General features: G+C 55.0%; 1 protein-coding gene across 1 annotated transcript in view; it reads right to left on the reverse strand.

Moving 5' to 3' along the window:
• Positions 1–23,778, reverse strand: part of LAMA3 (laminin subunit alpha 3) — a 192,782-nt gene that overhangs the window by 33,963 nt on the left and 135,041 nt on the right. Inside the window, 16 exon segments of the mRNA XM_068165489.1 lie at positions 688–850; positions 2,267–2,418; positions 4,203–4,379; positions 5,355–5,497; positions 6,311–6,490; positions 6,568–6,684; positions 6,973–7,072; positions 8,327–8,468; positions 9,556–9,710; positions 11,243–11,359; positions 14,011–14,207; positions 15,218–15,385; positions 17,066–17,177; positions 17,284–17,394; positions 18,669–18,820; positions 20,284–20,334. Coding sequence (XP_068021590.1) covers positions 688–850; positions 2,267–2,418; positions 4,203–4,379; positions 5,355–5,497; positions 6,311–6,490; positions 6,568–6,684; positions 6,973–7,072; positions 8,327–8,468; positions 9,556–9,710; positions 11,243–11,359; positions 14,011–14,207; positions 15,218–15,385; positions 17,066–17,177; positions 17,284–17,394; positions 18,669–18,820; positions 20,284–20,334 — 2,237 coding nt within the window.

Consider the following 23,778-nt stretch of genomic DNA (forward strand, 5'->3'; position numbering starts at 1 on the left):
GCAGCCCCTGGCACTTGGACTTGTTGAATGCCATCCTGTTGGCCTCTGCCCATCTGTCCAGCCTGGCAAGGTCCCTCTGCAGAGCCCTTCTGCCCTCTAACTGACTAACATCTGCCCCTAACTTTGTGTCATCTGCAAACTTGCTGATGACTGACTCTACCCCTTCATCCAGATCATCAATGAAGATGTTAAAGAGCACAGGGCTCAGCACTGCTCCCTGGGGCACACCACTGGTGCCTGGCTGCCAGCTGGATGTGGCACCATTCACCACCACTCTCTGGGCTCAGCCTCCAGCCAGTTCCTAACCCAGCTCAGAGTGTAATGGTCCCAGCCACGAGCTGACAGCTTGGCCAGGAGTTTGCTGTGGGGGATGGTGTCAAAGGCCTTGCTGCAGTCCAGGCAGACCACATCCACAGCCTGCCCCACATCCACCAGGCAGTCACCTGATCATGGAAGGAGATCAGGTTGGAGAGGCAGGATCTGCCCTTCCTAAATCCATGTTGGCTGGACCTGAGCCCTTGGCCATCCTTCAGGTGTGCAGTTATTGCCCCCAGGATAATCTGCTTCCCTGTCCTTGAACCAGGTAGCCCAGAACTGGGCACAGTCCTCCAGATGTAGCCTCAGAAGGGCAGAGCAGAAGGTGATTCACAGGGAACTCTCTGTGGAAGACTAAAGAGACTTTCTTACCCTGAAGTCTGGTGGGTAGCCTCCAACATAAAAAACCACAGTGCTGGGATCAAGATTTAGGAGAGTGTCACTGCCTCCACTGCTTGCAGTCAAAGTCCTTCCACGGTCTGGAGAAGTTGATGTTGCTGCTTTGATGTAGTTGAGTGTGACATACTGGTAAATCCTGCAAGCAACCCAGACAGGCCAAAGGTCACATCCCAGTGAGAACAGAAGGGCTTGACAGGGCTGGGAATAGACTCTGGGTCTCACAGGCTCACAGCATGTCAGGGGCTGGAAGAGACCCAAAGAGGTCATCCAGTCCAAGCCCCCTGCCAGAGCAGGAGCATAGAACCCAGCACAGGTCACACAGGAACACATCCAGACAGGGCTGGAAAGGCTCCAGAGAAGGAGACTCCACAACCTCTCTGGGCAGCCTGCTCCAGGGCTCTGGGACCCTCACAGTGCAGAAGTTCCTCCTCATGTTGAGGTGAAATCTCCTGTGCTGCAGCTTCCATCCATTGCTCCTTGTCCTATCCCAGGGTGCAACTGAGCAGAGCCTCTCCCTGTCCCCTCCCTCCTGACCCCCAGCCCTCAGCTATTGATAGACATTGATCAGATCCCTCTCAGTCTTCTCCTCTCCAGACTGAACACCCCCAGAGCTCTCAGCCTCTCCTCCCCAGGCAGTGCTGCAGTCCCTTCAACATCCTTGGAGCCCTCCCTTGGACTCTCTCCAGCAGATCCCTGTCCCTCCTTACCTGGGGAGCCCAGAGCTGGATGCAATATTCCAGGTGAGGTCTCCCCAGGGCAGAGCAGAGGGGGAGGAGAACCTCCCTGGCTCTGCTGGCCACACTCCTCTGCTGCACCCCAGGACCCCATTGGCCTTCTTGGCCCCCAGGGCACATTGCTGTCCCATGCAGAACTTGTTAGCCACCAGCACTCCCAGGTCCCTCTCCCCAGTGCTGATCACCTCCCTGCTGTGCTCCTGCAGTTTATTCTTCCTCCCCAGCTGCAGGACTCTGCACTTGTCCTTGTTGGACCTCATTTGGTTCCTCTCTGCCCAGCTCTCAGTCTCTCCAAGTCTCACTGGGTGGCTGCAGAGCCTTCAGCTGTCTCAGCCAAGCCTCCCAGTTTGGTGTCATCAGCAAAGCTGCTGAGCAGACTCTGTCTGTGCCCTCATCAATGGCATTGATGAAGATGTTGAACAGCACTGGTCCCAGCACTGATCCCTGGGGGACTCCACTGGTCACAGCTCTCCAGCTGCACCTGGCACCACTGACCACCACTCTTTGAACTCTATCCTGTGACCAGTTCCTAATCCACCTCTCTGTCTGCTCTTCCATCCCACCCTTCCTGAGCTTGCTCACTGGGATGCCATGGGAGATGGTGTCAAAGGCCTTGCTAAGGTCAAGGTAGACCACATCCACTGCTCTCCCTGCATCTACCCATGCAGTCCTGGCAACACAGCATGCCATCAGGTTAGTCAAGCAGGATTTCCCCTTGGTGAATCCATGCTGACTGCTCCTGGTGAGTGCCTTGAGGTGCCCTCCAGAAGGAGCTGCTCCATCATTTCTCCAGGGATGGAGGTGAGGCTGACTCATACCTTTCAAACTTGACCTGGTCCATGATGGCCTCCTCAGTTTCACTCTCAGTCACAAGTGGCTGCACATCTACCTCCACATCACCCTCTCCCAGGTTGCAGACACAGGTGAGGCGTCCTCCTTTCACAGCCATCCCAATGTAGCCCTTGGAAGCCTGAGAACAGCAAAGGGAAGTGGCATGAGGGAATGATTCATCTTGAGGAGGGTAAAATACAGCAGCACTTCTTCAGAGCCCTCAGCACACTCTGCATGAGTCAGAAGATGTCCACCCACCCACTGCTGAGAATGGTTATTAAGCTCATCAGGGCTGGAAAGAAGAGCCTGGAGCCTGCCCTGCTGTCCCTGAGTCACTGACTGCAGCTAGGAACTAACTGCAGGGTCAGCTGTGGCTTTGTACTGCAACAGGAGCTCAACTCATGGCCACTGCTGTAACACCTCCCTGCTCAAGCCATGACCCCATGGTAGCTGCACTGGAAATGAGGCTGTGTCTGTCTGTGAAACTCAGGGAGATGTTTGGGATGACACTCAGACCAGCACAAAGGCTCCTGAGGATGTGACTGGAAACACAGGAACAGAGGATGGCAGGCTTGGAAGGGACCCAAAGAGATCATTGACTCAAAACCCTCCTGCCAAAGCAGGATCACTCAGGGCAGGCCACACAGAAGCACATCCAGATGGGGCTGGAAAGGCTCCAGAGAAGGAGACTCCACCACATCCCTGGGCAGCCTGCTCCGAGGCTCTGGGACTCTCACAGCTAAGAAGTTTCTCCTCATGTTGAGGAGGAACCTCTTGGGTTCCAGCTTGTACCTGCTGCTCCTTGTCCTATCCCTGGGCACCACTAACAAGAGCCTGGCCTCTACTTCTTGGCACCCAGCCCTCAGATCTTTATAAACATTAATGAGACCTCAGCTTTTTCTCTGTGATCCTCCAGTCCAACATCAGCCCAGCTCCACCATGGCCACCAAACCCTGGCCCCAAGGGCCATGGCCACAGCTCTCTGCAACACCTCCAGGCATGGGGACTCCACCACCTCCCTGGGCAGCCTCTGTCAAGCCCTGACCACTGCTGCAGCAAAGACATTTTGCCTCATCTCCAACCTAAGCCTCCCCTGGCACAACTCCAGGCCATTTCCTTTCCTTCTATCACCTGAGCCTAGGGAGCAGAGCCCAACCCCCACCTCCCTGCAGCCTCCTCTCAGGGAGCTGCAGAGAGCAATGAGGTCTCCCTCAGCCTCCTCTTCTCCACACTCAACACCCCCAGCTCCCTCAGCTGCTCCTCCCCAGCCCTCTTCCCCAGACCCTTCCCCAGCTTGGTTGCCCTTCTCTGGACCTGCTCCAGCCTCTCAATGTCCTCCTTGGAGTGAGGGGCACAAAACTGAACCCAGCACTCAAGCTGTGGCCTCCCCAGTGCTGAGTACAGGGCACAATCCCTGCCCTGCTCCTGCTGCCCACACCATTGCTGCTCCAGGCCAGGCTGCTGGTGGCCTTCTTGCCCACCTGGGCACCCCCTGGCTCCTCTTCAGCTGCTGCCAAGCACTATTTGCATACCCAGGAGAGAAAAGCACTAAGAACTGAGGGAATGCTTTTTAAGATGGAGAGGCAGAGCAGCTCACAGTGAGTGACAGTGTGAAGAGAGTCCAAGCTCTGGGGCAGGAGCTGGGCTGAGTTTGTGCTGACTGCTGCAGACCCTGACCCTGCTGTGGTGGTGTCTGTGACTGAGAGGTCACCCCCAGAGGAGCACAAAGCACAGGGCACAGCAATCAGCCAGCCAAGAAGGTGCCTTGCTGGAGGAGCAGTGCTGTGGCTTCACAGCACAGAGTGGCAGTCACAGAGGCAGGGGCCCTGGGGAGCTATGGCCTTCAGCTAACAGGAATCCTCCCCCAGCTGTTTCTCAAAGCATGTCTGCTACCAGAGCAGGTGAAATCTCATCTCAACCTACATCTTTGTCACCCAGGTACAGCACAAACTTGTTTGAGGCCCTCTGGGGGGTGTCTGCTCTTGGCTTAGGTCTTTGGAGGAAGAAAGACAGGGAAGTGTAGCCTTTCAGATCTTCAAGGTTGCTTGGAGGCCGAACCTCTACACCAGAGCTGCCATTGAACCTCATGGGAATAGCAACCTGTGAAGAGAAACAAGACCCAGGATGTTACACTTGGCTGCTGCTACTCCTCCCAGTGCCCAGGGGCTGGGGCCAGGCTCTGCTGGGGGATGCCCAATGCCAGCACAAGGGGCAGTGGTGGAAGCTGAGGCAGAGGAAGTGCCATGGGAACAGGAGGAAGGATTTTTCCCTGTGAGGCTGCCCAGGAGTCTCCCTCTCTGGAGATATTCAAACCCCACCTGGATGTGTTCCTGTGTGACCTGCCCTGGGTGATGCTGCTCTGGCAGGGGGATTGGACTGGAAAAGCTGTGGAGGTCCCTTCCAGCCCCTCACACTCTGTGACTCTGTGAATAATGAAGGCAAGGAAAAGCACACCTAGTTTGCAGTGGGTGTGGGGTGTCCCTGCCCATGGCAGGGGGGTTGGAACTAGATGATCCTTGTGGTCCCTTCCAACCCTGACTGACACTGTGATACTATGATTTGCTGCTGTGTTATGCAGATGCCCTGTGAGGTGATAGAGCCCTGGAGCAGGCTGCCCAGGGGGGTTTGTGGAGTCTCCCTCCCTGGAGATAGTCAACCCCCACCTGGATGTGTTCTGTGTGAGCTGCCCTGGGTGATGCTGCTCTGGCAGGGGGTTGGACTGGATGAGCTGTGGAGATCCCTTCCAGCCCCTCACACTCTGTGACTCTGTGATTATTTGCCTGCTGGGTCTGATTGCAAAGTAACCTCTTGCACATTCTAACCACCAATTAGAGCAGGTTTGGACTCCAGTGCCACCAAACAATGTCATCAGGAAGCAGTCTGGCTGACACAGTGCTCTGTGTGATCAACACTTGGCACTTCCCCCTTGTCTCTCCCATGGGGCTCCTTGGACACAGGGAGTCACTTCTCAGCCTTTTGGCTATGATCTCAAGCAGTGAAATGCTTTAGAAAGAGGAGCCAGAGTTTGGCTCCAAAGGCCTGAGGTGAAGCAGGAGTGCAGTGTCCAGGACTGACCTTGTTTGCAGCATCTCTTGCCTGCTGGATCAGCTCCCTGATGCGGTTCAGGTTCTCAGAGATGTTGCTGATGGGCAGCAGCTGCTGGTTGATGCTCTCAATCTTGCTGAACAGGTCTGGAAGTTTGTTTGTCAGTTTTTTCACTGCAACAACAGAAAGAGAGTCAGGGGTGACAGAAAGGAAGAGGAAAACAGTTGGGAAAAACATGTATCAGAGCATGGGTGTCAGAGATGCAGTGAGCTGGGTGGGGACAGGGCTGTCTGCATTGGTCCTGCACTGGTAGGAAGCCCTCACTGGCTTCTACAGAGGTTATTGGACACTTGCAGTTTGTAGGCAAAGTTATTTGTGGGAGCAGGCAGAATCAGCAGTTCAGAAAGTCCTGCCCTTGGGCCACAACCACCCCAGGAGTGCTCCAGGCTTGGGGCAGAGTGGCTGCAAACTGCCCAGCAGAGAAACACCTGGAAGTGTTGGTCCACAGCTGGCTGAAGATGAGCCAGGGGGTGCCCAGGTGGGCAAGAAGGCCACCAGCAGCCTGGCCTGGAGCAGCAATGGTGTGGGCAGCAGGAGCAGGGCAGGGATTGTCCTCCTGTGCTGGGCACTGGGGAGGCCACAGCTTGAGTGCTGGGTTCAGCTTTGGCCTCTCACTCCCAGAGGGACATTGAGAGGCTGGAGCAGGGCCAGAGAAGGGCAACCAAGGTGGGGAAGGGTCTGGAGAAGAGGGCTGGGGAGGAGCAGCTGAGGGAGCTGGGGGTGTTGAGTGTGGAGAAGAGGAGGCTGAGGGAGACCTCATTGCTCTCTGCAGCTCCCTGAGAGGAGGCTGCAGGGAGGTGGGGGTTGGGCTCTGCTCCCTAGTGACATGTGGCAGGATGAGAGGAGATGGCCTCAGGTTGCCCCAGGGGGAGGTTAGGTTGGACATTAGAAGGCCTTGCCTTGGCAGGCCTCAGCACCTGCAGTACCTGAGTTGTTGGCCTCTATCAGTGCTTTACTGAAGCCAGCACTCTGTGTGCTCCCATAGGTGCTCTTCATTTCTGCCACATCCTCCTGAATTGGGAGCAGCTCCTCCAGGACATTAGCTGTGACACCCTTGGCACTTTCTACCGTGTTCTTGGCACTGGTGATGATGTTGTTGATGTCATCTGAAACACACAAATGCACAGCCAGGGCCTTACAGCCACAGATGGAAGAGGCAAGCCAGAGCTGAGCAGCAACTAACCTCTGTTGATGCCATTGAGGTTGTTCTGAAGAGTCACAAGATCAACTTGCAGAGAATTCTTCTTTCCATCAGCAGCTCCAAGTCTTTGCTTCATGCCTTCAAGATTTGGACCAAGAGCTGCAAAACAGTGAATGCCCTGGGTGAGCTGCTGGACAGGAGGTGTGGTGGCACCTCCTGCACTCTCACACAGCTCCTGCTGCCCCTGAGCTCTGCCCAGCCAACACAGAGCTAAGGATGTGCTGGAGAGGAGTGCTGCAGGTGAGGCACTCAGCACACCCTGCCCCACTGCACTGAGATGAGCTGCTTCTGCTCAGGTCTGTGCTGCAGAGCTTTGTCCAGCTGGGAGAACTCCTGCCTCAGTGAAGGCTTGGCCAGCCCTGCTGCCACCACTTTCTGCCTCAGTACCTTTCAATGTCCTTTCAGTCTCCTGTGCTTGATCCAGCAGGGCACTGCTCTCAGTTTTTAACTTGGCAGCTTTTCCTGAGAGGTCTTCTCTCTTCACAGTCTGGGGAGAGAAGTGCCAGGCTGCTTTAGTCAGGGAATCATGGAATCACAGAGTCATGGAAGCAATAAGGTTGGCAAAGACCTCAGAGATCATCAAGTCCAACCTGGCACCCAACACCTCCTGACAACTCCACATCCAATCCCCTCTGGAACACCTCCAGGGATGGGGACTCCACCACCTCCCTGGGCAGCCTCTGACAATCCCTGACCAAAGAAATTTGTCCTCCTCTCCAACCTAAGCCTCTCCTGGCACAATTTCAGGACATTTCTTCTCCTTCCTTCACCTGATACTAGAATTCCCCTCAGTGCTTACCAGGCTCTCATGCAGCTGTCTTTATTTGGATGACCACTCACAGGGACAGCCTCATCAGAAAGGCAGCAGCTACCCTGTTGAGTCCTGAACCAAGATTACAGGCTCACAGGATGTTAGAGGTTGGAAGGGACCCAAAGAGATCATCCAGTCCAAGCCCCCTGCCAGAGCAGGAGCATAGAATCCAGCACAGGTCACACAGGAACACATCCAGACAGGGCTGGAAAGGCTCCAGAGAAGGAGACTCCACAACCTCTCTGGGCAGCCTGCTCCAGGGCTCTGGGACCCTCACAGTGCAGAATTTCCTCCTCAAGTTTAGGTGGAACCTCCTGTGCTGCAGCTCACATCCATTGCTCCTTGTCCTATCCCAGGGAGCAACTGAGCAGAGCCTGTCCCTGTCCCCTGCCTCCTGACCCCCAGCCCTCAGATATTTAGAAACATTGATTAAACCCCCTCTCAGTCTTCTCCTCTCCAGACTCAACAGCCCCAGGGCCCTCAGCCTCTCCTCCCCAGGCAGTGCTGCAGTCCCTTCAGCATCCTTGCAGCCCTCCCTTGGACTCTCTCCAGCAGATCCCTGTCCCTCCTGAGCTGGGGAGCCCAGCACTGAACACAGTACTCAAATGAGGTCTCAGCAGGGCAGAGCAGAGGGGGAGGAGAACCTCCCTGGCTCTGCTGGCCACACTCCTCTGCTGCACCCCAGGACCCCATTGGCCTTCTTGGCCCCCAGGGCACATTGCTGTCCCATGCAGAACTTGTTAGCCACCAGCACTCCCAGGTCCCTCTCCCCAGGGCTGCTCTCTAGGTCATGAACAAACACCACAGCAGCTCACACAGCTGCCACAGCCAAATGAGATGTGCCAGGACACCTGGCTGTCTCCCTGACAGTTACAAACCCAATCCAGCTGCAGCAGCTTCCCCACCAGTGAGCCCCTTCTGGGTACTTACCAATAAAGCTGAGTCAGCTGCATTCCCAGCTTTGCTGGCTGCTTCCTCTGCTGCTTTGATGGCATTGATAATATTGTCATAGGCAGTGGAAGCCTCCACAGCACAGCCCACCAGCTCATCCTTCCTGTAGCTGTTCTTGATTCTGTTGGAAAGAGGGGGGAAATGCAGCCTCCTGCAGGCAGAGTGCCCTGCCACCCCTGACCTTAGGGTGCAGCTAAGGAGTCTTCACACAGAAAGAGGCTTTCAGCTGGATTTGCAATCTCATTCTGCTAAAAAACATCAAGCTTGGAGGCAGAGCAATATGAAAAGACTCTTCAGAAGATGGGGGAAGCTCAGGGGTCATCAGGAAGCAGTCTGGCTGACACAGTGCTCTGTGTGATCAACACTGAGCACTTCACACAGCACTTTGTCACTCCAGACAGCCAGGGAGTTGGAGAGAGCAATGAGGTCTCCCCTGAGCCTCCTCTTCTCCAGGCTAAGCAACCCCAGCTCCCTCAGCCTCTCCTCACAGGGCTGTGCTCCAGACCCCTCCCCAGCTCCATTCCCTCAATGTCCTTCTTGCAGTGAGAGGCCCAAAGCTGAACCCAGCACTCAAGCTGTGCCCCCCCCAGTGCCCAGCACAGGAGGACAATCCCTGCCCTGCTCCTGCTGCCCACACCATTGCTGCTCCAGGCCAGGCTGCTGGTGGCCTTCTTGCCCACCTGGGCACCCCCTGGCTCCTCTCCAGCTGCTGCCAACCAGCACCCCCAGGTCCTTCCCTGCTGGGCAGTTTGCCCCAGGCCTGGAGCATTCATAGGGTTGGTGGTACCAAGTGCAGGACCTAACACTTGGCCTCACTCCATTTGCCTCATTCCATGGATCCAGCCTCTGCAGGTCCCTCTGTAGAGTGTTCCTCCCCAGCCCCTTCCCCATCTCAGTCAGGCCTTGTCAGTAAGAAGCTGTGGAAGTGTTACTGCAGTGCTGTCAAATTGCACTGTGGGGGAAGCTCTTCTAGGGAAGAACTCTAGGGAGGAAAAGAAATGATCAGGGAAAACACAAGAAGCCCTGGTTTGGGGTGGAGGGGGGGAAGAAAAGAAAGGCTCTGTGCCTCATGAAGAAGCAGAGGAAGGCATCCCACATTTCATTCTCACTCTACAAGTGGTCTCTACAGCAGGTGAAGGCACAGGCAGAGCCATGAAGCCCTGGGTGGTGCACACCACAGCTGCTCCCCTACAGGAATGGCAACATACTTTTCCAGCTGCTTTGCCAAGTCTTCCAAAGCTTTGGCATGTTCCTCAGCCCTCACCACCAGAGGTTCTTTGCTTGCTGACAGGGAGTGGTTTGTCAGCTTGGCATTCAGGTCCTTCCTTGCTCCATCCAGCTGGGCAGCCAGGCCTTCATATTCCTGGGGGGTTAGAAAGGGCAGGGGTTATTTGTGCACCAAGGGCTGGATTCTGGCCTCCTCTCTCTCCCTCACTGTGACAAACTCCTGGCACTTGGGGACACCAAGGGGAAGAAAATTCTCTTGCAACTTACTCTGCAGGTTGCTGCTGCTCATTAAATGATGCTTCCAGAGCCATTATGTAAAGGCTGAGGGAGGCTAAAAGCCTTTGTGCAGCCCTAGGAGCCCTTGTGCAGCCCAAGGAGCCCTTGTGCAGCCCAAGGAGCCCCTCTCTGGCAGTGGCTGAAGGCAATTGCCCAGAGGGACATATAAGAACAGCACCATCACTGATGTTGTCTCACAGATATCCTGCCCAGTTCAGGCAGAATCATTTAGGTTGGAAGCCCCCCCTTGGAGATCACTGAGTCCAAGCATTACCTAACACTGCCAAGTCCACCTCTAAACCATGTCCCTAAGTGCCACAGCTACACAGCTCTGAAATACCTCTAAGGATGGTGACTCACCCACCTCCCTCTTGCAGTGCTTGCCAACCCTTTTGGTGAGGAAATGGTGCCAATACACGATGGCACAGCTGCAGGCTGTTTCCTCTTGCCCCAGAGAGCTGCAGCTCAGTGTCTTATCATAGTATCAGTCAGGGTTGGAAGGGACCACAAGGATCAGCCAGTTCCAACCCCCCTGCCATGGGCAGGGACACCCCACACTAGATCAGCCTGCCCAGAGCCTCATCCAGCCTGGGCTTAAACACCCCCAGGGACAGGGCCCCAACCACCTCCCTGGACAACCCATTCCAGGGCTTCACCACTCTCATGGGGAAGAACTTCCTCCTCACCTCCAGCCTGAATCTCCCCACCTCCAGCTTCATTCCATTCCCCCTAGTCCTAGCACTGCCTGAGATCCTGAGCAGTCCCTCCCCAGCCTTCTTGGAGCCCCCTTCAGATCCTGGAAGGCCACCATGAGGTCACCTGGGAGCCTTCTCTTCTCCAGCCTGAACAGCCCCAACTCCTTCAGTCTGTCCTCACAGGAGAGGTGCTCCAGCCCTCTGCTCATCCTCCTGGCCCTGCTCTGGACACCTTCCAGCACCTCCACATCCCTCTTGGCATAGGGGCTCCAGAACTGGAGGCAGGACTCCAGGTGGGGTCTCCCCAGAGCTGAGCAGAGGGGGAGAATCACCTCCCTTGTCCTGCTGGCCACACTTCTCCTGCTGCAGCCCAGGCTCTGGTTGGCTTTCTGGGCTGCAAGTGCACACTGAGAGCTCCTGCTGAGCTTCTCCTCCCCCAGCACCCCCAAGGCTCTCTCCTCAGGGCTGCTTTCCAGCCAGTCCCTGCCCAGCCTGCATTTGGGCCTGGGATTGCCTCCACCCAGCTGCAGGACTCAGGCACATCCTCAACACGCTTGGAAGCCTGGGCAGGCAGGAGCCTCTCGCACCCAGGATGGGCTGTGAGAGCCTTCCCTTTTTGTGTGCTAGCCACTGAGCTCTGCTGCCCATTAGAGTGACACCAAGATACTTAACCTGAACTTGGGAGGGTTAAGTGTACCTCTTTGCTCTTCTGCAGCAGCCCCAGCACGCTGGTGGCTTGTGTGAGGGAGGAGCGAGCGGAGCTGAGGATTGCCAGGATCCCATTCTGCTGCACATTGGTCTCCTCAACTCGTTTCTGAGAGAGAATGAAAGGTTAGAGAAGATGTGAGAGGTGACCTCACTGCTGGTGCTCAAGCTGTGCAGGGGGAGTGCCCAGGGGCTGGAGCCAGGCTCTGCTGGGGGATGCCCAATGCCAGCACAAGGGGCAGTGGTGGAAGCTGAGGCAGAGGAAGTGCCATGGGAACAGGAGGAAGGATTTTTCCCTGTGAGGCTGCCCAGGAGTCTCCCTTTCTGGAGATAGTCAAACCCCACCTGGATGTGTTCCTGTGTGAGCTGCCCTGGGTGATGCTGCTCTGGCAGGGGGTTGGACTGGAAGAGCTTTGGAGGTCCCTTCCAGCCCCTCACACTCTGTGACTCTGTGAATAATGAAGGCAAGGAAAAGCACACCTAGTTTGCAGTGGGATTTGCTGCTGTGTTATGCCCTGTGAGGTGACAGAGCCCAGGAGCAGGCTGCCCAGGGGGGTTTGTGGAGTCTCCCTCTCTGGAGATATTCAACCCCCACCTGGATGTGTTCCTGTGTGACCTGCTCTGGCAGGGGGTTGGACTGGGTGAGCTGTGGAGATCCCTTCCAGCCCCTCACACTCTGTGACTCTGTGATTATTTGCCTGCTGTCTCTGATTGCAAAGTAACCTCTTGCACATTCTAACCACCAATTAGAGCAGGTTTGGACTCCAGTGCCACCAAACAATGTCATCAGGAAGCAGTCTGGCTGACACAGTGCTCTGTGTGATCAACACTGAGCACTTCCCACAGCACTTTGTCACTCCAGACAGCCTCACCCTGCCTGAGCCAAGTACTTGCTGCCTTCCATAGGAGAGAAGCTCAAGTGCCTGGCAAGGCACAACTGTGGGGCTCCAAAGTGGCCTTTAAATGAGTGTATGGCAGAAGTCACCAAGGCACAAGGCCTGGATGAGCTGTGGAGGTCCCTTCCAGCCCCTCACACTCTGTGATTGTGTGAATAATGAAGGCCAGCAAAAGCACACCTACTTTGCAGTGGGATTTACTGCTGTGTTAAGCAGATGCCTACAGTGTCTGGGGACTAATGTGATCCTGCTGATGAGAAGAGAGAGAAAACTCAGGAGTCTGCAGTGGTGTAATGTACAGCTGGGCTGCAGGCTCCAGCACTTAACTGCACATAAGTGTATGCTGATACTCAACAGCAGTGCAGGGCAGCTGAGATGAACTGTCAGGACACAACATCTGTGTCATAGAACCATAGAATTGTTTGGGTTGGAAAAGTTGTCCAAGAGCATCCAGTCCAACATCAACCCAACCCCACCATGGCCACCAAACCCTGGCCCCAAGTGCCATGGCCACAGCTCTCTGCAACACCTCCAGGGATGGGGACTCCACCACCTCCCTGGGCAGCCTCTGCCAAGCCCTGACCACTCTTGCAGCAGAGAAATGTTTCCTCCTCTCCAACCTAAGCCTCCCCTGGCAAAATTTCAGGCCATTTCCTCTGGTTCTGTCACCTGATGCTAGGGAGAAGACCCCAACCCCCCCCCCCCCCCCCCTCTTTACTCCAAACTCTTGATCTCTCCAACCTGGAAACTTGAAAGTCAGCTCCCTGGTGATTTTCCTGATCCTTTCTGTTCTTCCAAAGGCAGAAATAAAATGACTACACTACCCCTTCATCTGGAGCTCTTACCAGAAAAGAGGAATGAAACCTCCCACCTTATCCTCTTGAAAGCTCTGAGGGGGAGGAAGCTCCTTGGTCTAGAGCAGCCCTGTGGCAATCCACAGTGTAGCTCTAGGGCAGGGTCACGCTGCACACAGCCAGCCTGTGGCTTAGCAGACTGGGTGGGGAGCAGCACTGTGCTAAGCAGTGACAGCAGAGTGGAGGGACAGCATTGTGGGCTGACAGCAGGGTGCTAAGCAGTAGTTCAGGACCAAGGCAGTGAATTACAGAATGAGTCCTGCAGCACAGCCTTATTGCTTGCCCCGTTCCCCCAGCTCTATCATCAAGCAGTGCTGAGCAGTGGCAGCTGCTTCTTGTCACCTCTGTGAGGAGAGCTCACAAGGTCTCCAGAACATGAATCCCAGATAGAATCAACAAGGTTGGAAAAGACCTCAGAGATCATCAAGTCCAACTTATCACCCAACACCTCCTGACACCTAAACCATGGCTCCAAGTGCCACATCCAGTCTCCTCTTGAACACCTCCAGGGATGGGGACTCCACCACCTCCCTGGGCAGCACATCCCAGTGGCCAATCTCTCTTGCTGGGAAGAACTTTCTCCTCACCTCCAGCCTAAACCTCCCCTGGCACAGCTTGAGACTGTGTCCTCTTAATTAACAATTTCACATCACTGCTCCCTCCTTTCCTGCCTGGGGAAGCCAAGCACTTGCTGTGAAAAGCACCTCAGCAGCAGGGATTTGGTCCATGCTAGGAATCAAACAGATGAGTGACAGCTGAAGAGAAGGGCTCAGTACAGACCCTGCTTCCCTGCTCTCATCAAAGCTCTGCCTTGGTCAAGCTGTCCTGGTCACCTAGAGAGGCCATGAGCAGGAGCAGGGCCCCATTGCCATCTGTGCATTAAGAGATGGAAAGAGACCTTGGGAAAAGGGTAAGGAATCAGTGCTCCCTGGCTCTGCAAGGCCAAAAGCAGTCACTGAAAGCTCTTATTCCCTGAGCTTTAGCTTTCTCCTCCCAAGCCCTGGCTTTACCTTGATGTCTTCCAAGAGAACTCCATTGTCTCTGTTTAAGTTTTCAGCCTGCTTGATCTGTCCTGTGGCCTGGTTCAGAGCTTCCTGGAGGTCACTGATCTTGGACTCATAGCCAGCCAGTGAATCTCTCACCATTTTAATCAGCCCCTGGTTCTCTTGGTGGTACTTCTGCAGCTGGTTCTTGACACGTGCCAGCACTGCAGTGTCAGGAGGAGAAAGAAAAGGTTTGCTCAGAGAAGGGAAGCAGAACAAACTTCCTTCCAAAGGGGTTGGCACTGGGCTGGTGAGGCTGTGGTGGTGTGAAACACTCAGCATCCTTTGCAGCAGGAATTTCAGTGCCACCACAGCAGAGCTGCTGTTCAGCCCCTCACAGGATCAAATCTGCCCACAAGTTTGCTGCTGCTGCAGACACAGAGCACAGACAAACATCTCCTTGGCTGCCTCCACACTGAGGAGGGATGAAGATGATCTGCAAACACTGAAGTGTTTGCTTTTGTTATATATGGAGCTAACAAAAGGCCAGCAGCTATTTCATCTGCAACACAGACATCTAGGGTCACACTAATCCTCAAAGCCTCCTCTGTGATCAGTGGAGACACAGAGAATTCATTCATAGAATGGGTTGGGTTGGAAGGGACCTTAAAGATCATCCAGTTCCAACCCCACCTGCCATGGGCAGGGACACCTCCCACCAGCACAGCTTGCTCAAGGCCTCATCCAACCTGGCCTTGAACACCTCCAGGGAGGGCACAATCATGACCTCCCTGGGCAACCTGTGCCAGTGTCTCACCACCCTCACTGCAAAGAAGTTCTTCCTAATCTCCCCTCTTCCAGCTCAAATCCATTCCCCTTTGTTATATCACCCCCAGCCCTTGCCACAAGTCCCTCCCCAGCTCTCCTAGAGCTCCCTTCAGGTACTGGAAGGCTGCTCTAAGGTCTCCTCAGAGCCTTCTCTTCTCCAGGCTGAGCAGCCCCAGCTCTCCCAGCCTGTCCCCACAGGGGAGGTTCTCCAACCTCTGATCATCTTCATGGCCTCCTCTGGAGCCTCTGCAGCAGCTCCAGGTCCTTGTTTCCCTCCTATTGACTAACAACTGCGACACATCCCAGGGACACATTGCACACTGCCTCTCCCTGTGCTGCATCCCAAACACCCCTGGGGATTCAGATGATCCCAGGGAGGCAGAGGCTGAGAGAGCAGGGTCCTTACGCCGCTGAGCTTCGGCTCGCTCCTCCTCCGCCTGGGCCTGCGCTTGGCCGAAGCTGCGGCTCCGCATCTCCCTCAGCAGCCGCTGGGCTTCAGCCAGCCTCAGGGCAGCGTCCCCCAGGGGCAAGCTGTTACCTTCTGGGCTGGCACCAGCTGCTTGCTCCAACAGCACTGAAAAAAAGCATTGTCAGAAAGAGGATGAGCTGAAGCCTATGGGAAAAGCACAGGTGACAGAGTTTGCTGGCTGAGAAAGACCTCTGCTGCTGGCATTCAGAGAGTCACAGGATGGGTTGGGCTGGAAGGGACCTTAATGATCCTCCAGTTCCAACCCCCTGCCATGGGCAGGGACAACTTCTGCTACGCCAGCATGCTCAAGGCCCTAGCCAAGCTGGCTTTCAACACTTCCAGGCTTGAATTCTCCACAGCTTCCCTGGGAAACCAGTGCCTCACCACCCCCATGGGGAAGAGTTGCTTCCTGATGGCTCATCTCAGCCCAGCTTCTTCCAGTCTGAAGCCATTGCCTCTCACTCTTTCCCTCCAAGCCTTTGTCAAAAGTCCCTCTCCAGCTCTCCTGCAGTTCTCCAATTCATATAATCATAGAATCATGTAGGCCTGAAAAGCCCTTTAAGATCATTAATTCCAACCATCTTCTAACTGCACCAAGTCTGGTGCTAAACCACATCCACATCTCTGCCTCCTTCAACACCTCCAGGGATGGGGATTCAAGCACCTCCCTGGGCAGTGCCCTTTCAGTCAAGAAGTTTCTTCTAATGTCCAACTTAAATCTCCTCTAGTGCAGCTTGTGGCCATTTCCTCTCACCCTGCCACTTCCTCATAGTGAGCAGAGCCCAACCCCCACCTCACTGCAGCCTCCTCTCAGGGAGCTGTAGAGGGCAATGAGGTCTCCCTCAGCCTCCTCTTCTCCACACTCAACACCCCCAGCTCCCTCAGCTGCTCCTCCCCAGACCTCTTCTCCAGACCCTTCCCCACCTTTGTTGCCCTTCTCTGGACCTGCTGCAGTCTCTCAATGTCCTTCTTGGAGTGAGGAGCCCAAAACTGAACCCAGCACTCAAGCTGTGGTCTCACCAGTACTGAGTCCAGAGGGACAATCCCTGCCCTGCTCCTGCTGCCCACACCATTGCTGCTCCAGCCCAGGCTGCTGGTGGCCTTCTTGCCCACCTGGGCACCCCCTGGCTCCTCTTCAGCTGCTGCCAACCACCACCCCCAGGTCCTTTCTGCTGGGCAGTTTGCAGCCACTCTGCCCCAAGCCTGGAGCACCTCCCTGGGCAACCTGTGCCAGTCTCTCACCACCCTCACGGGGAACTACTTCTTCCTAATATCCAATCTGAATCTCCCCATTTCTAGTTTTGCTCCACCCCCCCCAGCCCTATCACTCCCTGACACCCTCAAAAGTCCCTCCCCAGCTTTCTTGGAGCCCCCTGCAGATACTGGAAGGCCACAATTAGGTCTCCTCAAAACCTTCCCCTCTCCAGACTGCACAACCCCAACTCCCTCAGTCTGTCCCCACAGGAGAGCTGCTCCAGCCCTATCACTCATGTGACCAAGCTCACAGCAATCTAACTTGAGAGTCTATGACAGCAACCTAGACTGAAGTGAAGAAAGTCAAGTTGTAGCCTGTGGTAAAGCTCCTCTGCCCCTGTTCCCTGCAGGCTCCTAACCCACCATTAGAGCCTAGATTCCTCCTAGGAGGAAGTCAATTCCACAGCTCTAAATCCTGGCTGATGAAGGTGATTTCTAAGAAACCCTCTGAGGCTTCATCAAGACTATTGGAGAGAAACTGAGAAGAATCCACAGACCAAAACTGGCTCTGAAATGAGAACCTCTTTTCACCTTGGATGTTCTTGACAAGGATTTGTATTCTGGAAACCAAATCCTTCCCCTTCTGATGAGTTTGGCCAAAGCTGTTGAACAACATCTCAGCTGCTTTGTAGTTCACCTCAGCCTAGGAAGGGAAAGGAACAGATCAGAAGTGTCAGGATACTATGATGGTATTAGTGATAATCTTTAGCCAAGAGGTGTGCAGTCTGAGACTGACTTGGCCAAGTCACCTTTTCCTGGAGAGCATTTACATCATGGTTTAGGTTGCTGAATTCTGCCTCCAGCTCATCCACCTTCGACTCCTGCTTGCGAACCCCAGAGCGGAAACTGTCCAGGGACAGCTGGGGAGAAAGAACAAACACATCACCCACACATGGCAGGGGCCTGAGTGCAACCACACTGCCCTTACAGGATGGCCAAGGCATCAGGCCCAGCCAGCATGGATTTAGGAAGGGCAGGTCCTGCCTGACCAACCTGATCTCCTCCTACTCCCAGGGGACTGCCTGGTGGATGTGGGGCAGGCTGTGGATGGAGTCTGCCTGGGGACACAGGCTCAAGCTGTGCCAGGGGAAGGTTAGGCTGGAGGTGAGGAAAAAGTTCTTCACTGAGAGAGTTGTTAGCCATTGGAATGTGCTGCCCAGGGAGGTGGTGGAGTCCCCATCCCTGGAGGTGTTCAAGAGGGGATTTCTACTGTCCAGTCTAAACCTCCCCAGTCACAGCTTGAGGCCCTTCCCTCTTGTTCTGTGGCTAATTACCTGTGAGAAGAGACCAGCACCAATCTCTTCACAGCCTCCTCTCAGGGAGCTGGAGAGAGCCAGGAGGTCTCCCCTCAGCCTCATCTCTTTCACACTAACCCTCCCCAGCTCCTTCAGTTGCTCTCCAGCAGATTTCCTCTCCAGGCCCTTCCCAGCTTCCTTGCCCTGCTCTGCCCTGGCTCCAGCACCTCCACAGCTCTCTTGTGTCGAGGTGCCCAGAACTGGACACAACACTCCAGGTGTGGCCTCCCCAGAGCTGATGTGAGCTAAAATTGCTGTATGTTTCCTTGCAAGCTGACAAGAGATAGAACAAAACAGAACAGAACCGAACCGAACCAGGTTGGAAGAGACCTTCAAGATCATCACATCCAATCTATCACCCAACACCACCTAATCAGCTAAACCATGGCACCAAGTGCCTCATCCAGGCTCTTCCTAAACACCTCCAGGGATGGGGACTCCACCACCTCCCTGGGCAGCACATCCCAATGGCCAACAACTCTCTCTGGGAAGAACTTCTTCCTCACCTCCAGCCTAAACCTCCCCTGGCACAGCTTGAGACTGTGTCCTCTTGTTCTGCTGCTGGGTGCCTGGGAGAAGAGACCAACCCCCACCTGGCTACAACCTCCCTTCAGGGAGTTGGAGAGAGCAAGAAGGTCTCCCCTGAGCCTCCTCTTCTCCAGGCTAAGCAACCCCAGCTCCCTCAGCCTCTCCTCACAGGGCTGTGCTCCAGACCCCTCCCCAGCTTTCTTGCCCTTCTCTGGACACCTTCCAGCATCTCAGCATCTTTGCTAAACTGAGGGGCCAAGAACTGGACCCAGGACTCCAGGTGTGGCCCTGAAGCTGCAGTGGCTGCCTACCTTCAGGTCCTGGATGTGTGTCTCCAGCTGCCTCATCTGCTCCAGCGCCTGGCTGCTCCTCTGCACGCTCTGTAGCTGAGACTTGATCAGCTGCAGCTCGTCCCCCATCGTGCTCAGGTCCTTCAGCAGTGTCATCACACAGCTGTCACAGGCTGGAGGGAGCAGGAGCAGAGGAACACAGCACACAGAGAACATTCCACTGAGGACATGAGTAAATGAGCTGCAATGGAGACCCCTTTGACGCTTGGCCTTCATGCAGCCCCAGGTGACAAAGGCAACAACAGAGCCCACAGTGGGAAGGAAAGGGACCAGAGCCAGAAACAAGGAGGCCCCATTCACATCCAGCCAGCTGACCACTGCTTTTAGCATGTTGGGCTGCAGCAGGAGAAGTGTGGCTAGCAGGGCAAGGGAGGTGATCCTCCCCCTCTGCTCAGCTCTGGTGAGACCCCACCTGGAGTACTGCCTCCAGTTCTGGAGCCCCTATGACAAGAGGGATCTGGAGGTGCTGGAAGGTGTCCAGAGCAGGGCCAGGAGGATGAGCAGAGGGCTGGAGCACCTCTCCTGTGAGGACAGACTGAAGGAGTTGGGGCTGCTCAGGCTGGAGAAGAGAAGGCTCCCAGGTGACCTCATTGTGGCCTTCCAGGATCTGAAGGGGGCTCCGAGAAGGCTGGGGAGGGACTGCTCAGGATCTCAGGCAGTGCTAGGACTAGGGGGAATGGAATGAAGCTGGAGGTGGGGAGATTGAGGCTGGAGGGGAGGAGGAAGTTCTTCCCCCTGAGAGTGGTGAAGCCCTGGAATGGGTTGTCCAGGGAGGTGGTTGGGGCCCTGTCCCTGGAGGTGTTTAAGCCCAGGCTGGATGAGGCTGTGGCCAGGCTGATCTAGTGTGGGGTGTCCCTGCCCATGGCAGGGGGGTTGGAAGTAGATGTCCTTGTGGTCCCTTCCAGCCCTCACTGATACTATGATACTATGTTTTCAGGTGCCTGGCTGCAGGTTTGGGTTTCAGTGATTGGGGTGGATTGAAATTCCCTCCCCCAGCATAAAACTGCCAGAGCAGCTCAGCTGAAAGCAACTGCAGCTGGCTTCACAAGCACAGCTACAACCTAGAAATGGGGAATGCAATGAATCTATACTAAAGAGAGAATATTTACACACACATAGATATGGTTTATAAACAACAGCTTCCCCCTCCCTGCTCCCTTCCCTCCCCCTCCACCCAGGACAAGAGAGAAGGGGAGCAAAGCAGAGGGAGAGCTTATTAGTACTTAGCCACAAGAAAGCAATGCAGCCAAGGCCAGCAGGGAGCCAGAAGCTAGAGTGAAGAAGTTGAAAAGGGAGAGAGTTAGTTGACCCAACTCACTTGGCCTTGGTTTTCAGGCCAAAGGCATGGCTTACACCCTCTCATCCTTTTCCTTTTGCATCCAGAGGGAATTTATTTGCATTTTACTACTCTCCACTCAAGATCTGTGGAAACTTTTCTAGGAACAGGCTGAAACTACCACAGGGATTCGCTGCAGGAGACCTCCAGCCCTCTCTGAACTTCCCCACCCCCTGGGAGAGTCCCCAGCCCACAGCCAAGGGCGGCAGGCTGCCATGCAAGTGAGGGTCCCCCACTCACGGTCACAGTCTTCGTTGGGATCCACATCCTTTGGGTCGTTGTTGAAGCATTCTGAAACCACAAGAGAGTCATCAGTGAGCAGAGCTGTCTGCTGCACAGGCCCCTGCTGCATGTTTGCCCTCACTTTCCCGGTTGGCACCCATTAAACACAGTGCTGCCCCTTCGCAGCTCCTTACCCGCTGTGAATGAGCTGCATGCCCAGAGGGCTTGAGCCTGCCAAAGCATGCACAGAACCAGAGCATTGTCTAGGCTGGAAAAGCCCTCTGGGATCATCCAGTCCAACATCAGCCCAACCCCACCATGGCCACCAAACCATGGCCCCAGGGGCCATGGCCACAGCTCTCTGGAACACCTCCAGGGATGGGGACTCCACCACCTCCCTGGGCAGCCTCTGCCAAGCCCTGACCACTCTGGCAGCAAAGAAAGTTCTCATCTCCAACCTAAGCCTCCCCTGGCACAACTCCAGGCCATTTCTTCTCCTTCTATCCCCTGAGACTGGGGAGCAGAGCCCAGCCCCCACCTCCCTGCAGCCTCCTCTCAGGGAGCTGCAGAGAGCAATGAGGTCTCCCTCAGCCTCCTCTTCTCCACACTCAACACCCCCAGCTCCCTCAGCTGCTCCTCCCCAGCCCTCTTCTCCAGACCCTTCCCCACCTTGGTTGCCCTTCTCTGGCCCTGCTCCAGCCTCTCAATGTCCTTCTGGGAGTGAAAACTGAACCCAGCATTTAAGGTCAAGAAGTTTCTTCTAATGTCCAACCTAAATCTGGTGCTGCCTGTTCCAATCCCTGACCACTCTTGCAGCTAAGACATTTTTCCTCATCCCCAACCTAACCCTCCCCTGCCACAATTTCAGGCCATTCCCTCTCCTTCTATCACCTGAGACCTGCCTGACTCTTGCTAGTGGACAAACTGATAGCAGTAAGAATTGCTTCCACTCTGCTGGGAGTCATTTGCTGAGGCATTTCAGAACTTGCATAGGCCTTGCAAGGAGCTGCACCTGGGTTAGAGCAATCCTCTATATCAACCCAGGCTGGGGGATGATGAGATTGAGAGCAGCCCTGCAGAGAAGGACTTGGGGGTCCTGGTGGGTGAGGAGCTGGAGAGGAGCCAGCAGTGGGCACTGGCAGCACAGAAGGCCAAGGGCAGCCTGGGCTGCAGCCAAAGCAGTGTGGCCAGAGATGGAGAGAGAGGATCCTGCCCCTCTGCTCTGCTCTGGGGAGACCTCACCTGCAGGGCTGTGTCCTCCAACACAAGAGAGACATAGACCTGATGGCCAGGGAAGTTATGGGGGTTCCAAACCTGGAAGTGTTGAAAGCCAGGTTGGATGAGGCCTTGAGCAAGCTGTGCTGGTGGGAGGTGTCCCTGCCCATGGCAGGAGGTTGGAACTGGATGATCTTTAAGGTCCCTTCCAACCCAAACCATTCTCTGAATCTGTGAGTCTGTCAAATTCCAGTGCTGGTGGAATTCTGTTGCAGGATTCAGCTAAGAGCAGATTTCAGCTGCCACTGAATTAAGCACAGCCATTTGTTGCAGCTCCTGTTCAAACAGCACCAGCCAAGAGCTGGGGGAATGGGGAAGCCTGGCCCAGTGCCCAACACCACACAGAAGGAACCTGCTGGAACCTGCTGTGCTGCTGATCACAGGGAGTTTAATTCCTCAAGCAGAGCAAGAGAGGTGGCTGAGGAGGATACAGAGCTGGAGGCAAACTGAAAACAAAGAGGCCTGTGGAATTTTGCCCTGGGGATGAGTTTGTCCCAGCACACTCCTGCCTCAGGGAAAAGAAAGGAGTGACAAAACATCAACCATTGCTTGGCTCTGTTCCACACAGGCAGGGACAGAATAAAGGTGCATTACTTCAGTGAGGAAATATGAAATTAGAACAAGGGGTGCTGGCTGCAGCCTGGAAGAACCTGGGTTTGGATTGGCCACCAGGAAGGAATTCTGTTGGTGGTGAGGTTGCCTGGAGAAGTTGTGGAGGCACCGAGCCTGGAAGTGCTGAAAGCCAGGTTGGATGAGGCCTTGAGCAAGCTGGGCTGGAAGGAGGTGTGCCTGCCCACGGCAGAGGGCTGGAATTAGATCATCTTTAAGGTCTCCTCCAGCCCAACCCATTCTATGAACTATCTGCTGAGAAGTTACTCCAGCAGTTCACATCACTTGCTGGTTTCTGTGAGGAAGGAAAGAGGGGGGGGAGCCCTGGCAGGTATGTGGAGGCAGGAGGAAGAGCAGTGCAGGGAACTGGAATGGAATGTGCTGCCCAGGGAGGTGGTGGAGTCCCCATCCCTGGAGGTGTTCCAGAGGGGATTGGATGTGGCACTTGGTGCCATGGTTTAGTCATGAGGTCTGTGGTGACAGCTTGGACTTGATGATCTTTGAGGTCTCTTCCAACCTTAGTGATACTGTGAACTGAAGAGCAAAGGAGCCAATAGGAAACACTCTTTTGAGACATCTCTGACATCTGAGGAGGAAAAGCTGCCTTCAGGGAAAGAAAACTGTCCTTTGCTTGGGGAATGAAAAGATAGGGTAAGAAAGCTCCTCCTCAGACACAGTGGCCATTGTGCTTCTGAATAGGACTGAAATGAACTGAGACAGAGTGTGAGGCATGTAGGCTCAGGCCCTGCAGACATGCAACAGAATGCTTTGGCTTGGCAGGGAACCTGTTCCAGTGTCACACAGTATCACCAAGGTTGGAAGAGACCTCAAAGATCATCCAGTCCAACCTGTCACCACAGACCTCATGACTAAACCATGGCACCAAGTGCCACATCCAATCCCCTCTTGAACACCTCCAGGCATGGTGACTCCACCACCTCCCTGGGCAGCACATCCCAATGGCCAATCTCTCTTGCTGGGAAGAATTTCTTCCTCACCTCCAGCCTAAACCTCCCCTGGCACAGCTTGAGACTGTGTCCTCTTGTTCTGCTGCTGCTTGCCTAGGATAACAGACCAAACCCTTCCTGGCTACAACCTCCCTTCAGGGAGTTGGAGAGAGCAATGAGGTCTCCCCTGAGCCTCCTCTTCTCCAGGCTAAGCAACCCCAGCTCCCTCAGCCTCTCCTCACCTCCCTTGTGGGGGAGACGTTCTTCCTAACCTCCAGTCTCAATCTCCCTTCTTCCAGCTCAAAGGCATTGCCCCTCATCCTGCCACTGAATGTCGTCTAGTGAAAGGTGCAAGGAGCAATGGATGTAAGCTGCAGCACAGGAGGCTCCACCTCAGCACAAGGGGGAACTTCTTTACTGTAGGGTGCCAGAGCCCTGGAGCAGGCTGCCCAGAGAGGCTGTGGAGTCTCCTTCTCTGTAGGATTTCAAGGCACTATCTGGATGTGTTCCTGTGTGACCTGTGCTGGATTCTATGGTCCTCCTCTGGCAGGGATGTTGGACTCAATGATCTCTTTGGGTCCCTTCCAACCCCTGACATCCTGTGAGCTGTGATCCTGTGTCCCTGCATGGGGCTGGAACTGGATGAGCTTTAAGGTCCCTTCCAACCCAGACCATTCTAGGA

Source organism: Melanerpes formicivorus, unplaced genomic scaffold, assembly GCF_026170545.1.
Source record: "Melanerpes formicivorus ecotype bairdi unplaced genomic scaffold, bMelFor1.0.p_v2 SCAF_89, whole genome shotgun sequence".
In the NCBI taxonomy this organism is placed as follows: domain Eukaryota; kingdom Metazoa; phylum Chordata; class Aves; order Piciformes; family Picidae; genus Melanerpes; species Melanerpes formicivorus.